This window comes from Scophthalmus maximus, chromosome 7 (assembly GCF_022379125.1).
Source record: "Scophthalmus maximus strain ysfricsl-2021 chromosome 7, ASM2237912v1, whole genome shotgun sequence".
NCBI classification, from domain to species: Eukaryota; Metazoa; Chordata; class Actinopteri; order Pleuronectiformes; family Scophthalmidae; genus Scophthalmus; species Scophthalmus maximus.
Genome location: NC_061521.1, coordinates 14,400,001 through 14,415,748, shown reverse-complemented (window position 1 = coordinate 14,415,748; position 15,748 = coordinate 14,400,001). Strand labels below are relative to the sequence as shown.

Here is a 15,748-nt window from a genome sequence, read left to right as displayed (position 1 = left end):
GAACTTCTTGTCCACAGATCTTTTATTCTGACATGGTCATAAGAGGCATGCTTTGGACAAATGGCCCAGCCCAAAAACCAAAAGCCTTTCCTGGCTGTGCATTTTTTCCAAACCTCGCTTCCTCTTTCATCCCTTTTCTCTGGAACTGGAGAAAACCGGCTAAGGGCAGAAACTCTCTCCTTCTCTCAATGTTGTAAAAAGACTATTATGCACTCTCGACCTGTTTCGTGATTTTATACCAGAACTGGGGTCAAAAAGAAAATTACGTCAGCTTAAATTACAATTCATATACATGTTTCTTCTGTAGTGTGATACGTGCGTGTTTTTCTTTTTCTTTCTTCTTATTCACAATTGTTTCTGTTCAGCCATTTCCCAAAAGGCAAATTGAGAAACTGAGATTTTAAGAGTATCATTAACATGCTATAACTGGCTACATAGCTAAACGGTGTGACAACTCTCAGTTTCCCCGAGGCTGTTCTTAGCACAAGCCATGATTCCACTCCTGCACAGTAGCTCACCCGACCACTGGAAAATAAATAAACATATGGAAAATTGTATTAGCCAAGTGCATTTATTGTTGCGCAGACGCGGCTCAAATTCATTGTAGGTTACTTTTTGAATGATGAAAGCAGAAAGTTGACCACATGTCGTTTGGTCTGGCTACGGGTTAACATGGCTTCAATTTTGAAAAGCAGAGTATGGAACAAAGCATGAACTAAATGGCTGCCAGGTTGTGGGGATTAGACACGGCACAAGCTGCTGTTACTGCACAACACAACTTCCAATCAGAAAAGATAAGACATCTAGGAGGCTAGCGATGTAAACCGTTGATGCTAAGAATTACCGTATGTGTCATGAGCCTTTTGGAAACAAGTGGGCAAAATATTCCAAGCATGGTGTCATTTTAAATGTCTGCACTATTATTTCGAAATGAAAATGCTAGATGTGTTGTGCATGGTTTTGAGCACATTTTCCTCTAAGTCATCTCAACCCTTTGATCATCTTCAGAAAACCTGGGATCTTGAAGTTCTGCAGGTGCGACATATGCTCCACTGTGGGGTTGGAGAAGTTGATGACAAATGCCACAGTGTAACAGATCAGGCCTAAAATCGAATCCCGAAAAGAGGTGCAGCCGGAGTCTATACCTGCGTCCATGTGCAGGAGACTGTCATGTGACAGGAAGTCTCCCTAACGCCAACCAATAACAAAACAATGAAATGAATATAGATTGAAGAAGTAAAAGGAGGGGTGGTAGAGCGCACGATAATCCTTTTTTCCCCATTGCTGCCTTCGTGCTGACCATAGTGTTTGTTCTGCCAAATGCACATTTTTGCTGTAAAAGCCCATAAATTCATGACCTTTGTGGAAACTTGATTGCAGCTATAAGAGAGTGGTTTGCTAATTAGCCTGGAATCATGTTCAGGACAAAAGGAGGAAGGTCTTGACCAGACCACATCTCTGCTTTACATCATTAATCTCCTGCGGTTTTCGATGCAGCTCTGTACAAGTGCCAGACTGGAGCAGACAAACATCCTCCAGGAGGACTGGAGGGAGGGAGAGGGAGACACAGAGAGGGTGAGAACTGGATGGGCACTCCCAGTTAAACACATGGCTTCAGTTTCCCCTCTCAACTGTGTGGCCCCGGCCTCGCATGAGACCAAAACACTCAAACAACCAAATATGGTGTTCATTAGGACCACTTATTGTATTGTGTATTGCCTCTTCTAACCATCATTCACACACTTCAGCCACTTCACACATACTGCTGATACAGACAGAGGCTCAGATTCAGTGTGAAATAATGATCTACTATCAACTGCCCCAAAAAAAATGTGATCAGCCTGTTCATGTCAGATTTTATTACCTGCAGACCAACAAACTATGCACATTAGGCCGGAGCTAAAACAGAAGTTTAAGCTGTGTAACTCTGGAACCCAGAATGAAAACAAAAAGAAGACGGTTAATCTCATTCTGAACCGAAACATCGAAATGGAAATCACTGCATACTTCAAGGTCTGGTCTGTGAACAAAGAGAAGAAGAAGAGGGGGAAAAAAAGGCACATCCACTGTGTCCTTATTTGGTCAGGCTGATTTTGCCAATCCCTCCACTAGAACATATTTCTCAAAGCATCCACTGGCCCCTCTGACTGGACCACGAAGGACAACACTGACATCTGCTGGAAAGAATGTAACATGACTTCTTTCTATTTGAGATCTCTGAAGACAACTACTGTACATGATGCATCAATATGAAACAGGATAACAAACAAAACGTCTCTTTACCGGTACTGGTTGTTTGAAACGCTTTATTTTTGGTGAATACAAAAAATACTTTTGTGACCAGATAAATATTATACATACAGCATCAAATCATGAAACTAATGCAGTCTGTCAAAGAAAGCACAACACCGATTCATAACAGAGCTAATAATGTTTTCTATTTCTGTTGATACTCAGACAAATCAGTTGGACAATATATTTCAGGGTAATTATTACATTGACTGATAAAAATGTTTTTTAAATTTTTAAATTTTTTAATGGTGATTAGACAAAGAAACAAGGAAGTTACAAACACAAATTGCCACATGCTCATGGAATGCAGTCTAGTGTTAGTCTTCTGAAATGGTCTCTGAATCCTAAGGTATCCACAGATGCCCTTTTAATATCAGCATTATAACATTGTAGGCAGGTGGGTCACCAGCCAAGGCATCGTACTGTATGGCAGAGGACTCGGTGACAGTTTATTAAGACCCCGGTGGGCTTTAGAATGGCATAATGTTCTGATCCAGAGAGGAAAAGGCTCAGGCTCAGGCTCCAGCTCCCATCCAGCCTGATCTTCAGCTGCTCACAGGACAGACTCAGAGTAAGGCACTAGTACACAATGCAGACCAGACACTGGCATGGACAGACTGCGGAGATGAAGTGCTTAACATTTCCTATATATCACACGTTACTATACTTAAGAAAAGAAAAAAAAGGACTGAATCGGCTACCTCAATCAGAACTTGAAGCTATTTATTTTTTCTTCTATTTTGTAAAGAGAATGTCCCACATTTAATACGATGGAAGCTTTCCGTTGCCTTCTTCAGTGCATAAGTTCATGGTCAACTTCAGTGCATAACGTGTTTCATGCTTCATTCAAGGGGCCCAAAGCCAAATATCGCTGCACATATGTAATCATCCAACCAGCAGCGGCGCAGACTCTCATTATCATCTTGCTAGTCTCATGTATTGCTATAGACTGCAGGGTGACTCGCTCACTGTAGCCGCTTGTGTGTGGCACCCAATCTAAATCTGGCCAGTGTTAATGGGAGAGGAAGTAAAACATGAAGACAAGGGGTGGACAAACATGACGAACAATATGAACATATATTCCTTACACGGCTATGTGCATGTGAGAAGCGGTGGGGCTACATGAAGTGGCTTGATGCTCAAAGGGCAAGACATATTTGGTCACACATAGTCCAGATTCTGTTGTGAATAATATAGATTACATCTGTCTGCTCTTAAAGAACTACTTTCTCCTTAGAAAACTTTGTCAAGAATAAATATTTTTTATAGATTGACGGTCTGTTTTTTCATTTCATTTGTATTTATTGTCATTTACTCCAGCCAGAACACCCTGTTGTCTGGTGTCAAGCTGACCAACACAGTTCAATCAGAATCCTCGACTTTAAAATGATTTTCTCAATGAACAGCAAACCCAAATTTCAAATTTTACTAGTAAAATACAAGTGCCTTTTCACTCTATACTACTCTATTGGTTAGTAGCATCATTGATATGTATAGACATTATGGTGCATGCAAAGCAGGGATGAAATGAGGAAACCCTCCTCCTGCCTTTTTTTTTAATTAACCCTTAGACGTTTTGTTTTTTTACATATGATGTTAAGAGTACAAGCTATGGAGCCATAGGTTGCTTCTGCCAGTTGAAGAGATTTCTCCATTTCCTTCCTATTTGCTCTGAACCTTCAACATGTATAGAACATTCAATGATTATAGAGGATTTCTCAATCATAACATCTTCAGTTCATGATTGTAACAGTCAGTAATGCTCATGATGCAGAAACACTCAACAAAGCAATGATACATTTACCATACGACTTCACCACATGTTCTCAACTTACTCATATTGACAACTGTAACAACGCTCTCCTTATTGAATGTCAATGTCAATTCACTGACACAACACACACGCGCACGCACACGTGCGCACACACACACACACACACACACACACACACACACACACACACACACACACACACACACACACACACACACACACACACACACACACACACACACACACACACACACACACACACACACACACACACACACACACACACACACACACACACAAACAGGCACTTGTCTTCCTCACTAAACAGGCCTGTTTCAAGTGCTGTATATTCCTCAATTGTAAGAGAGTAAAGCAGCCATTAGAACACTGGCAGCATCAGCCCGTGACAAGAGGGTCTCATCAGTGCAGCACACACTCCTTGCCGCTCAGCCCTCATCCTCCCTCAACTCGCTGGGCAAGAACTTGTACTGCTGCTGTCGAATCTGAGCCAGCTTCTTCCGGGCTTCCTCCAGCTCCCGCTCCTTCCTCAGCATCTCCTCCTGAGCCGCAATGATCTGAGGAGAGAACGGGAACAGACGACAGAAAATGTGACTTTCACTCGTTCTAATCCCGTTCCTGATGTATAGCTGCGCTGTACTCAGCTCACAGCGTGCAGCTTTCTTTCCTCAGGTCAAGGACTGCGACATGTACTCATTGTTTTTTGGCAGCGACTCCAGTACATTGAATTTAAAAACAAACATTGAGGTTACAGTGCCACCTTTCAGATTTAAGGGTATTTGCAGTGGGGTCTAAAAGTCTGAGACCAATTTCCTATTCACTTGAATGGGACCGTAAATCCATAACTCAGGCTCCAAATTATAGGGATAATCTAACTGGACAATGGCCCTCAGGAAAAAGACAAGGTAAACAAAAAGGTGTTTTGAATGTAAGAAAACCGCTGGCTGTTTTTTCCACAGCAATCACGTAATATGGATGTAAGTACAATAATTCATATTCAAAGCTGATAATAAAAGCTGTGCTTTCAATTAAGGGGTAGAGTGGTGTTCAGGAGACAGCTAAAGGATTCCTGTCTTTTCTGTGATTTGTTTTGAACAATATATAATAAGCCTTTTCTGTGTTGCCAGCTATTCAACACAAATCAAAGAAATCCCAATAAGTTAATTGCAAACTGTTTTCACATGGAAATTATAAGACGTTGTCAAATTTGGTTATAATGTTAATTGGGGGGGTAAAGTGACAATAGTTGATTTGTTTGGTCTGTTAAAAAAAGATAACGTCCAAAGCTGCCCTTTGTGTAACAATGATCAGACATGAACGACACCGTAAATCTCATTGGTCAAATAGAGAAGCTGACAAGCTAAAGCCCAGCAGGGGTGCACCACTGACTGAGGCAGTAACTTAATCTATCAAGATCAAAAGTAAAGCTTCCTGTAGCACCCTGGAGTTCGGAAAAAAAATAACAGACATCAGTTTCTGTCAAATGTTTTGCAGAGATGAAAAGGAAGCAAGGTATCTGCTGGAACAGAAAGATGCTTAAAGTCAGCCAAAAGCTGATGTCTTGCAGTTGTGGGTGTCGGGTAAACCTGGTAAACAGCTTTGAAATGAAGCTGATGAGCCTTTTGCCCACAGCGGCTCATCACAATTTCCGAAAAACAACAGTTGCATTTCGGCATTTCGGCACATCAGCAAGAAGTTCAAACGTTCAGTGGAAAGGGCAAACCACACAACGGGGCTGATTTTTGTTTCCACGTCTCCTAATGAAGATCTTTCAGGGTTTTGTCTCACCTGAGCTATGCCCCCGACGAATTTGGTCTTCACCACCACACTGTCATCTTCGGTCTTGTCAAATGCTGCTTTCTGAGCCGCCTTCACCAGGTTGTCTGATGCCCGCTTCACCGCATTGCCGGCCGCCTTCAAACGGATAATCTCAAAGTAAGCGGTGCGCACAAGTTTCCAGGGGTACATTTGAAACCGCGTTTCAGTGCTACCTGTAGTCTCCTCATGGCTTCAGAGTCCTGGTCCGCCTTCACCTTGCAGGCCACCAGCAGCTGAGCCGTGGAGGCCGCGACCTGCTTGGCTGAGCAGATGAGCTTCTCCTCGCTGGCGTGGCCCTGAACTGAGGCGTTCGCTGCCTCACACAGGTTGCTGGTGGCTGCCGCTACCATACGAGCCTACGGCAAATTCACACATGCTCATTTTGTTTTACATTTTGTTTTTCTGTTAATAAACAATGTTTGTACACACAATTTTTCATAGGAACTTACCGCTGATATAAGACCCTGTGACCACTGGCCATCATCCACTGCATTGGCTAGATTGGATCCCACCTGGCGTAGGGGTTTGGGGAAACAAAATATTGCATTACATTGCTAGACCTAGCGTGTTCATCACCCAGCGTGTCGGAGCGGGTGTGTAGACTGACCTTGCCTTGTGCCACCAGTTCTCTCTGGGCTGCTGACGCAGATTTAACGAGCGCACTAGTTGCTGCAGCAATGGACTTCGCGGCCTCTAAGATTTGTTCCTCGAAATCCAGCGTCTCATCTGCCTGCTGGAATGAAAACCAAAAATCAACATAAATCATAAAACTAAAAAAAAAAAGTGGATAAGTATTTTTTGTCTATGAAAATTCTCTTATATTCTATTTCCCAACACAAAGAATATATTCTTATCCACAGAAATAATTGATTTAGTTAGTTATTGGTCTAAAAGTAAAATTAAAATAGAAAATAATTCCAAGAAAACAACAGTGTCCTCATTGGTAGCTACAACCCTGAGCATAATCTATAATGTTTGAATTTATATCTACATACAACGCCACATTTTCCAAAGCTGAGCTAAAAACCTGCAAGAAGAGCACAGTATATCAGTTCATGGACCGTTAACAAATCAACATTCGATTTGACATTTGAGAGACCTCCATAAACACATAAGGCACACGTGGCTGGAGACAGGGCGGGACACTGTAGGAATATGTTTGATATATAGTTGGACTGAATAACAACCTAATATATCAAACATATCAGACAGAGCCCTGCAGAGAAGGCTTCCCGGTCTACAATGGCTAGGAGAGGGGAGGGGGGGAGGGCAAAACGCTGGCCAGGGGTGCATGCCGCGAGCAGGAGAATTCTCACTCCGTACAGGGTGGGAAGGATGAAGACGCAGAGGGGAGAGGGAGTTAAGAGAAGGACGAAGGACGATCAGAGCTGCTTTAAACAAATACAATTATGCATCTAAACACCTGCAGACATATTTGATAGATCACTTGGTGGTTAGATGCCTCTAGTAGTATTTCACTTACTCACAGAACTCAAAGAATTAAATCAACATCATGTATGATGTTGTCGTTGTGTGATAGAGGACTTTGTGGACTGCAAAACTTGCATAAAACCCCTTCAAAAAAATAGTAATTTTATGAATAAGGGTTCTGCACAACAAATGTTTCAGGCAATGTGTCATGTATGGCCTCATCTCAGTTTTTTTCTTCTGCATCTGAACAAAAATTAGGATAGCAGGGTATGGTTGTAAATAAGTGTAACTGAGGGAAAAAAGTAGTACGGTTCTGTGATATCCCCCCTTAAAATAGTAGAGCTGCTTCCTATTAGATCACTAGAGGGAGACACAGACGTCAAAAAGAGGAAAAGCCTTTCACTCGCTAATCCCCTTTTCATAAATGCAGTCTGTAGCTGTGGGATTACAGTATGAGACAGAGCATTATGTGGTCTTTATTAAAACTGGGGTAACCTAAATATGCAGTGCTTCCTTTCATACAGGCAGAGGGTGGAATTGACAATCACTGTGTACAAGAAGAGAGGGGGGGGGGGGGGCTAGGATCCAACTATTCAGTCTCCAGAGACAGATAAACAACACAACACAACCATCATGCAGTAACACACCACAAACACAATCCCATATTACATACACAACAACATAAATGTAATTTCACTTTCCAAAAGCGCCATGCGCCAATCTTTTGCCTACATGTATTTTCTTTTGTGCGGTAAGGACGATTTGTTTTCATGGCAGCAAAGGTGAGTAACAGTCTGTAAAAAATCTCACAGAGTGAAGTTTAGAAAGGGGGATCACTGAAATAAAACAAAGGAAATAAGTTCAGTAAGACCAAGGCCCTCGCTTTTGGACAATCAGTTCATCACACGTTTGAACTCCTTCCAACATAAGCCTGAGGATCCAGCAGTGTAATTGTGTCTCCTGGCAACGCAACTCAAAAGTGTGTTTGGAGAAAGTTTTCCAAGCATTGTATGTGAGCTCACTGGAACGGCTGTATGACTCAACACAGTGCGCGTAACACAGAGATATTTCTCTTTTAACGATATCAAAATAGCGGCTCAGTCACTGAAAAAAGACGACTCCACTTCAAAGTCAGTGTCCCCTTTTTCCTTTTGGCTCAACGTGGTCTCCATGCTGATTAATGGCAAAACGCTGTGTGTGGGTATGTGTGGGTGGGAAGGGTTGAGAGGGGCACTTATACCTTGGGCTTGGCCCTGGGTTTCAGCTGCTCTAGTTTCTTGGCGGCAGCTTCAATGGATGCTGCTGCTCCGAGGAGCTCAGTCTCAGCGATGACAGTGGGGTCCTCGGGGTCCACACACTCTGATCCTGAAAAGGGATCGACACAGGGCCAGACACCGGTTACAGTGTGCTTATCTAGCATGGACTCAACAAAAGAGGCACCGGTAGAGTAATTCAATTTAATGTAACAAGAGGTCAACATGAAACTTCATCCAGATGTTCTTCTTCAAAGCGCTCCTTCACAACAGCAAGGCATCGCGGAGATGTTAAATCTCAACTTCCTTCAACAGCATCAAAGCTCGTGAGCTCTGTACACTCCAAAAGAACTAATTGCATTGTAAAAGTACAGTCTCAGAATTAAATAAAATAAATCTAAGAGGGAAGAAATGCACATTTGATGGATCATTGTCTTTTTTTATAGGGTTTTAAGTGCCTATAAAATGGGATGTGGGAACAGCTTGGTAAAGCAGATGGAACGATGTTTTCATAGATTACGTTTGAGCTCTGGGGAAATCTGTTCCGCAACCCCACCCCCAAGCCGTCGACTCCTCTGCCCCCCTTTCTGACTCTAGGAAAGGTGATCTGAGGGAACAAAACACACCACATCCCACTTACCTCCATCTGAGGCAGCGAGGAGAGAGCAGGGGAGAGAGAGGGAGAGAACACATGGGACATTAGAGAGGTGAAGTGGATAACCCCGCTGGGTCTCAGGCTGCACGCTGAAATCTAATTCTCACCCAAACACAATCTATTACCCCTGACAGATGTGGCAGTGCAGTTTCTAGAGGAAACAGTCAAATATGTCTGTGTCATAACAATTCTACGGAGCTCACTTTGCCAACAATTTGCAGGGCGATCACTCTGTGGTACGATTTTTCAATATTCTAAAGTGATTTTTGTGACCTGACTTTATCAGGGACGGAGACAGGTTTGACTCAGTAACTCTATGATATTATTCATGCACTAGGGGATTAGGGCTCCTTTGCCTAATCTCCAACATCGCCGCAATCCTGTAATGTTTATTTTTATTTTTTTTTACATTTTATTAATTTGGGTTGGCTCCTAATGGGAATCCCCTTGCTTTTTCAAATCACTCAATGCTGCAATCTCAGCTTCCCCAGTTTTACACTGCAGCACATTTACTGTCGCACAGTCAATTTAAAAGTAAAATCTGCTGCCAACGGTTTTTGGAAAGCGCACAGGCTTCTGTAAAATTCATGACTCTGAATAAAATAACATAAAACTGTTTCAAAGAGTACCAAACACTTTGAGTGATGAATATACATAACTTTCATGTATGTTAAATAGTCCATAAAATCATCAGTGAGAATGGGGTCACAGACAAGTAACTAACTTGCCAAGTCAAACTCTTGTTTGTGTGCATTGGGTAAGAGTGTGTGACAGTGTACGTCCACAGTGCGTGTGGCCTCACCTTTCATGGCGTCAGCTGTCTGGACGAGCTCTGTCACACACGCTGCCACGTGTTTGGAGTGCACGGCCAGCTGCTGTTTCTGCTCCTGTGTGGGCTTCTGCAGCACCTGACCACACACACACACACACACACACACACACACACACACACACACACACACACACACACACACACACACACACACACACACACACACACACACACACACACACACACACACACACACACACACACACACACACACACACACACACACACACACACACACACACACAGAAAGAAAGAGAGATGTAAAGATGAATCTGTTTTCTTTTTCCAATTTTCTGATTATGAGTAAAAACACAAATAACTGCAACTACTAACTGATTTGCCAGAATTTACATGATGAACCATCAACTAATTATACAAGTGAGATGATTCATTAAGCTTCAACTAGCAGACATTATTTAAAGTTATTATTACATATTTCATTTAAAAAAATAGGTTTTGCTCACAATACACAAACATATGCAACAAGGTGCTCAGTGATGTTACAGTAAATGTATGAAAGTATGAGAGACAGGAACACAGGACAGATCTGACAAGCATCACAGGATATAACCTTGAAGATAAGACCCGTGGAATCACCTTATCCATAGCTAGAGACATAAACATGCCCACACAGACACAAGCCAGTTCCATTATTTTTCCTTCTCATCCTAACCTGCAGCACTTGCTCCAGAAGGTTGATATATCCAATGGTGCACTCGGAGCCGTACTGCAGGGCCCTGTTCCTCAGCTCCTCGATCACTTCTTGGTGGTATGCGGCTCGCTGGTAGGGTGAGAGAACAATGTTGTATGGTGCATAATTAAAAAAAGATATAAACTAATTGTTCCCTGTGGAAGATTTAACACAGGTCCTACATCAAAGTGAAAATGTGCTATGTGAGGCCTGGAAAACCCTTTATTGGATTTTATTTGTGCAGATGTATGTCATGCCAATCACAGATTAAATTTAAAAAAGAAAAATAATATTTAGAAATAATTTCCCCCCCGATTTTGTTGGTCCAATGGTTTGGTTTTCAAGAGCCCAGCCTATGATGCTCTGTCTTCCCTCTTTTTCATCTTCTTGCAACTGTTCCAAAGTTGCTGAAGGACAGGCTGACTGATGATCCACCGCACGACTTTGAAAAGAGACTGAGTCACGACCAGCGGGAGCAGCCAGAAAGTGGACTGGACTCTAATGTCCTATCTGCCCTCAGCAGGCGGGGCTCACATGTTCCTTGGCAGCCTGGTGCTGCCTGTGTGAGGCCTGTTCTGGCAGGGCGGTGTGAATTAGCACCTTGCATGTAGTCAGCATATCGGAGATGGCTTTGCGGCTCAGGTTGGCAGTGGCGATCACGTCCTCCTGCTGAGCAGAGTTTCCTGCAGCTACTGCCTTGGCCGTCGCTATGGTGATGCCCTTTGTCATGCGGATGAACTCCTCGGGTGTGGTGGACTTGTCTGGGATGTCCTTGGACTGGAACACCTGACACGAAGATGAACCACAGACACAGGTGGTTATAGGTATGGATGGGGCTCAGAAATGTTAGGATAGGAATATTCTCGTATAAGAACTGATGAAGGCTGTGTAACTTCAGAAAGTGAGAACAGAAAATCCTAGATTGGGTAGCAGTATAATTGTATTTAGGAGTTAGGAAGGACTGTGATTCATTTGGTTTTGGCTGCAGCTCTTGGTAAAGCCTCCTCTCAGGTTGAGTGGTCCTCTGATAAGGATAAGGAGTAAATTAAAAACAAGAGCTGTGAGAAACCTGCAGGGGCTGAGAGGGAAAGATGTGGAAAGGAGCTGGACAGACAAAAGAGGGGGGAAAAAAAAGAACAAAAAGCTCCTCTGTTTTGTTCAGAATAATAGACATAGATATCCCTGACCCTCTTCGAGCCAGCTCTGCCGAGAGGTTGTGTCTCATCAGTTGACTCCCAGCAGACCCCAGAAGAAGTGGTTTGGACCTGTCAGGCACTCATACCGTCAGCTCCTGCTTGATGCATTCAATGGTGGCCTCCAGTGCCCTCGTCCCGCGAGTGGCTTCATCCTCCACTGCCTTCACTGTTTTTAGAAGAGACGTCACGTTGGTCACCATGACCTGTGAAATGAAGGGAATAATAATGAGGGCCACATTGAAACCAGGAGGTGGAGCTATTTCCCCTTGGCTGCAAAGCATTATGTGGCAAAATCTTTTTCGTCTCCTCCTTCACTGATTCCATTAATAATGGTTACATGGGCTGATGATGCTTTTCAGATGAAGATTAAACAATCAGCTGCCGAAGAAAGAGAAGGGGTTTGTTTCAGAATCAAAACCAGACGATTTAGTGCTGGCAGCACAGTTTGTTCGCCGACACAGAGAATGGAAATAGAAATTCAAGTCTTATTTATGGGGACATATTCTGTGCGGCATTCAACAAAGTATATATATATATCAGGTTAGAAATATGAGCACCATGATCATCAGGAGTTTGAGAGGGTCCGCTCTGGAGGTCACCATATGTTGGAGGAACAGAGACAATCTGTCAACATGACCTGGGTCAAGGGTGGCCCTGAATCCATTTAGATAAGAAAACACAAGAAACCCCATGCAACGGTTTTGAGAAATTTTAAATAAACTGAGGAAGTTTGCAGAATGTGTTTAGACTAGACTGTCACAGATCCAGTACTTTGATCATTGATTCTCTGTTGCAGTGACCTAGACTGCACCAAAGTGAGACACGGAAAAAGGTCTGATCTTTATTATTTGGTAGTGTCGCTTTTGTGTAGTACAGATTCTCCCAGGCCATCATTTATCTGATTAAGTCTTATGTGTTGTATTTACTGTAGAATTTACTTTATATTGAACTAACATGATATATATAGTAGCTTACGTGTTTGATCTACTTTGTACATACGTCTCCTACTGCATGCATGTGTAGTTTACAACAGGAACTGGAGTGCATTGCAAATCTTTCTCATGTTTTGCCAATTTGTTTCACCTTTAGGTGAATTTTCCATGCCTCAACTCAAGGGTCTAATGATGCTGGATGTTACGTGTCAGTTGAGGACATTACCCCGTCGTACATTCATTTCCTGGAGACTTACTCTAACCTTGACCATAACCACTAATTGCCTAACCATAACCTTAACATAAACTTAACCTAACCTTTACCTTAAAACATGCCTTCTCAAATGTTATCCTTTACATAGTGGGGTCTTGTTTTTATCCCCATAAGGATGTCAAGTCCCCATAATGTCACTGTGTTAACAGGTTCAGGTCCCCATGTCGTCAGTAATACCTGTATCCTCTGAGTGAGAAAGGATCAGCTGAACAATAAATTGAAAATTGATCACTTAAATCAATTCACAGCTAAAACAGATATGACATTGATTTGTTTGAGGCCGTCTGTTCTTTTACCTTGGCAGCACTCTTCAGCTGATACATGGACGGGTCGTCAGCCTGCTTGCCAGCAGCACATTTGGTGGCACCGATGAGTTCGGCCAGAGCTTTGGCCACATCACGCACCGCGTTTATCAGAACCACCTGCAGAGATAGAGCTGGAATCAATATTATGGCACAATGGTCGGAGTATAGGTGTATGAGTCGTTCTCTGGGGAGAGGATTTAACAATGCAGCCCTTATCTCTCCCACTACTGTAGTCATGATACTTCAGACTTAGTGCAGGGTAGAGATAGAGGCATATACACACAAGGGAAAGAAGAGACACAGTGTGTATGAAACTGCAGTACAGAGAATATAAGGCTTGTTGTACTGACAGATAGAAGTCACTCACTCTTAATGACACGGTGTCATTACAGCACAACAAAGCTCCATGAAGAAGAATTAAAACGTAATAACTGAGCTTTGTTAAAGATTTACATCATTTTAGACAATGAAAGAATACAACTGTTACAACATATGGCCGAGACATCTGGGGTTCTATTAGACCTCTTTTAGTCAAAGTGTGTTTTTGATTTTCATCACCTGTGTCTCGGGGTCCTCAGAGCCCATGCTGGTTGCTCCTAGTTTGACCACCTCAGTGAGCTGGGTGATGGTCTTGGCCGAGGACTGGGCGGCCTGGGCCAGTTTCTCTTGGCTGGATGCGGCTCCCGCAACCAGCAGCTTGGTGTCCTCCACCAGCGCCTTGGCTGTCTTCAAGATGCTCTCCCTGAAGGACGGGACTCATTAGGCCTTTACCACAATCTGCTCCACAGTCACACTCAAGATCCAGCAATATAAAAGGATGTGATTAGTAAGGACAATTTTCAATTTACAGTTATGAGGTAAAATGCTGAGTATTTTACTTAAATGGTAAAATAAAAAAATGAAGAGGAGGTGATGCATACTAATCATCAAATGCTGTATTTACCCCACACGATACTAAAGCCATTTAATAATTACTTCATCATGCCGTCATTTATATCATATGAGGATGAATGATTGGTTAATGTAAATGGGTGCAATCATAAATTGTCTCTCTAATGTTATTGGAAGCAAAAGTTAATGTATTGCTACACAATATTACATAATTTACTGACTTCATAGTGATGTCAAGAGGACATAATACATATCGTACGATCAGTCGTTTTTTTTTTTTTTCAATCAATGCAAGCTTTAGGTTGTATCCATAGTCCTATAGGATGCAGAGATACCATGATAAACCTGCGCGCAGGTTGAGGAGCTCTGATGTTGCAGTATAAAAACATGAAGTCTTAAGCTGCTTTCAGACATGAACTCCGCAAAATGTCCCGAACTCGCTCACTGAAAATTGTCCGCAGAACTTCTGCCTGTATTCTCATATGGGTTCACTTGGACATTTTCTGGAAATTTCCCGAGGGGGCTGGCAGGAGAAGTTCCGGAAAATGTACGTAGCAACATTTGAGGACATTTGTGTTCTCACATACAGTACAGTCCCTCTGTGAAAATTCAGTGAAAATGTTTGGACTTCAGTGCATGTCTGAAAGCAGCTTTACTAAGATGGCTTATACGTACCATACTTTTCATTCCATTTGTATTATTGAAACCTATTAATCTATGGCCCAATTTTAACACCGTCAAATGTTTCTCTTTTTGGTGATTACAGCTTTTTCACTCAGCACTATGTCAAGGTCTGCTTGTCTTGCTTGCGTCAACGTCATTGCACCTGTGGTCAGCAAAGGACTCTTCATCCTCAGGGGTCAGTGTTCCAGCTGAGGCGAACATGATGGTGGTGTCCAGGTCAGCGATGATGCCAGAAACAGCACTTGCTGCTGTGATACAGGCCTGGGTGCCTTTGTTCCCCGCCTGCAGCGCTGACAGTACCAAGGACACCTGGAACATGTGAAGCATAGCATTGGATATACAGAGAAGTCCTTTAAGCATGCTGTCTTAGAGGAATAAAAACAGCCATAAATAACACTGAATGAATTGCATGTATTTAATGATGCAACAGGGATTTCTCCTATTTATAGAATGTTGGCCTTTATAAAGCAGGTAAGTGAGGCTGCAAACGTTTTGAGTGAAACATATGGACAAGCTGGATTAAAGGAGGAAGCCAGGACTAAGACAGGCGAGCAGGGTTAAGCATGCATTAAATCAGAGTCTGCTGCACAATCACATTAACTCAATGAGCCTGACTCCGCAAATCACATAACCCCCTGGAAGACTGGTGTCTGTCCGTCTCTCATAAACAAATGGAAAGCCCTGAGAGGAACATTTCAACAA

At 42.7% G+C, this 15,748-nt stretch overlaps 1 protein-coding gene across 8 annotated transcripts in view; it reads right to left on the bottom strand.

Moving 5' to 3' along the window:
- Window positions 1-2,289: 2,289 nt before the first annotated feature.
- tln2b (talin 2b) overlaps window positions 2,290-15,748 on the bottom strand; it is a 74,632-nt gene continuing 61,173 nt past the window's right edge. For 4 of the 8 annotated variants that reach the window (XM_035643356.2, XM_035643355.2, XM_035643362.2 and 1 more), the window contains exons 45-58: window positions 15,189-15,355; window positions 14,030-14,213; window positions 13,463-13,588; window positions 12,047-12,163; window positions 11,365-11,550; window positions 10,747-10,854; window positions 10,044-10,149; window positions 9,227-9,232; window positions 8,574-8,698; window positions 6,510-6,635; window positions 6,352-6,414; window positions 6,076-6,258; window positions 5,873-5,998; window positions 2,290-4,641 (exon numbers count right to left, since the gene is read on the bottom strand). In XM_035643356.2, the coding sequence (XP_035499249.1) occupies window positions 4,513-4,641; window positions 5,873-5,998; window positions 6,076-6,258; window positions 6,352-6,414; window positions 6,510-6,635; window positions 8,574-8,698; window positions 9,227-9,232; window positions 10,044-10,149; window positions 10,747-10,854; window positions 11,365-11,550; window positions 12,047-12,163; window positions 13,463-13,588; window positions 14,030-14,213; window positions 15,189-15,355 (1,752 nt within the window). In that variant the 3' untranslated portion in view covers window positions 2,290-4,512. The remainder of the gene's footprint in view (window positions 4,642-5,872; window positions 5,999-6,075; window positions 6,259-6,351; window positions 6,415-6,509; window positions 6,636-8,573; window positions 8,699-9,226; window positions 9,233-10,043; window positions 10,150-10,746; window positions 10,855-11,364; window positions 11,551-12,046; window positions 12,164-13,462; window positions 13,589-14,029; window positions 14,214-15,188; window positions 15,356-15,748) is intronic. The other 4 variants (XM_047333407.1, XM_035643363.2, XM_035643359.2 and 1 more) reach the window with 3 other exon arrangements.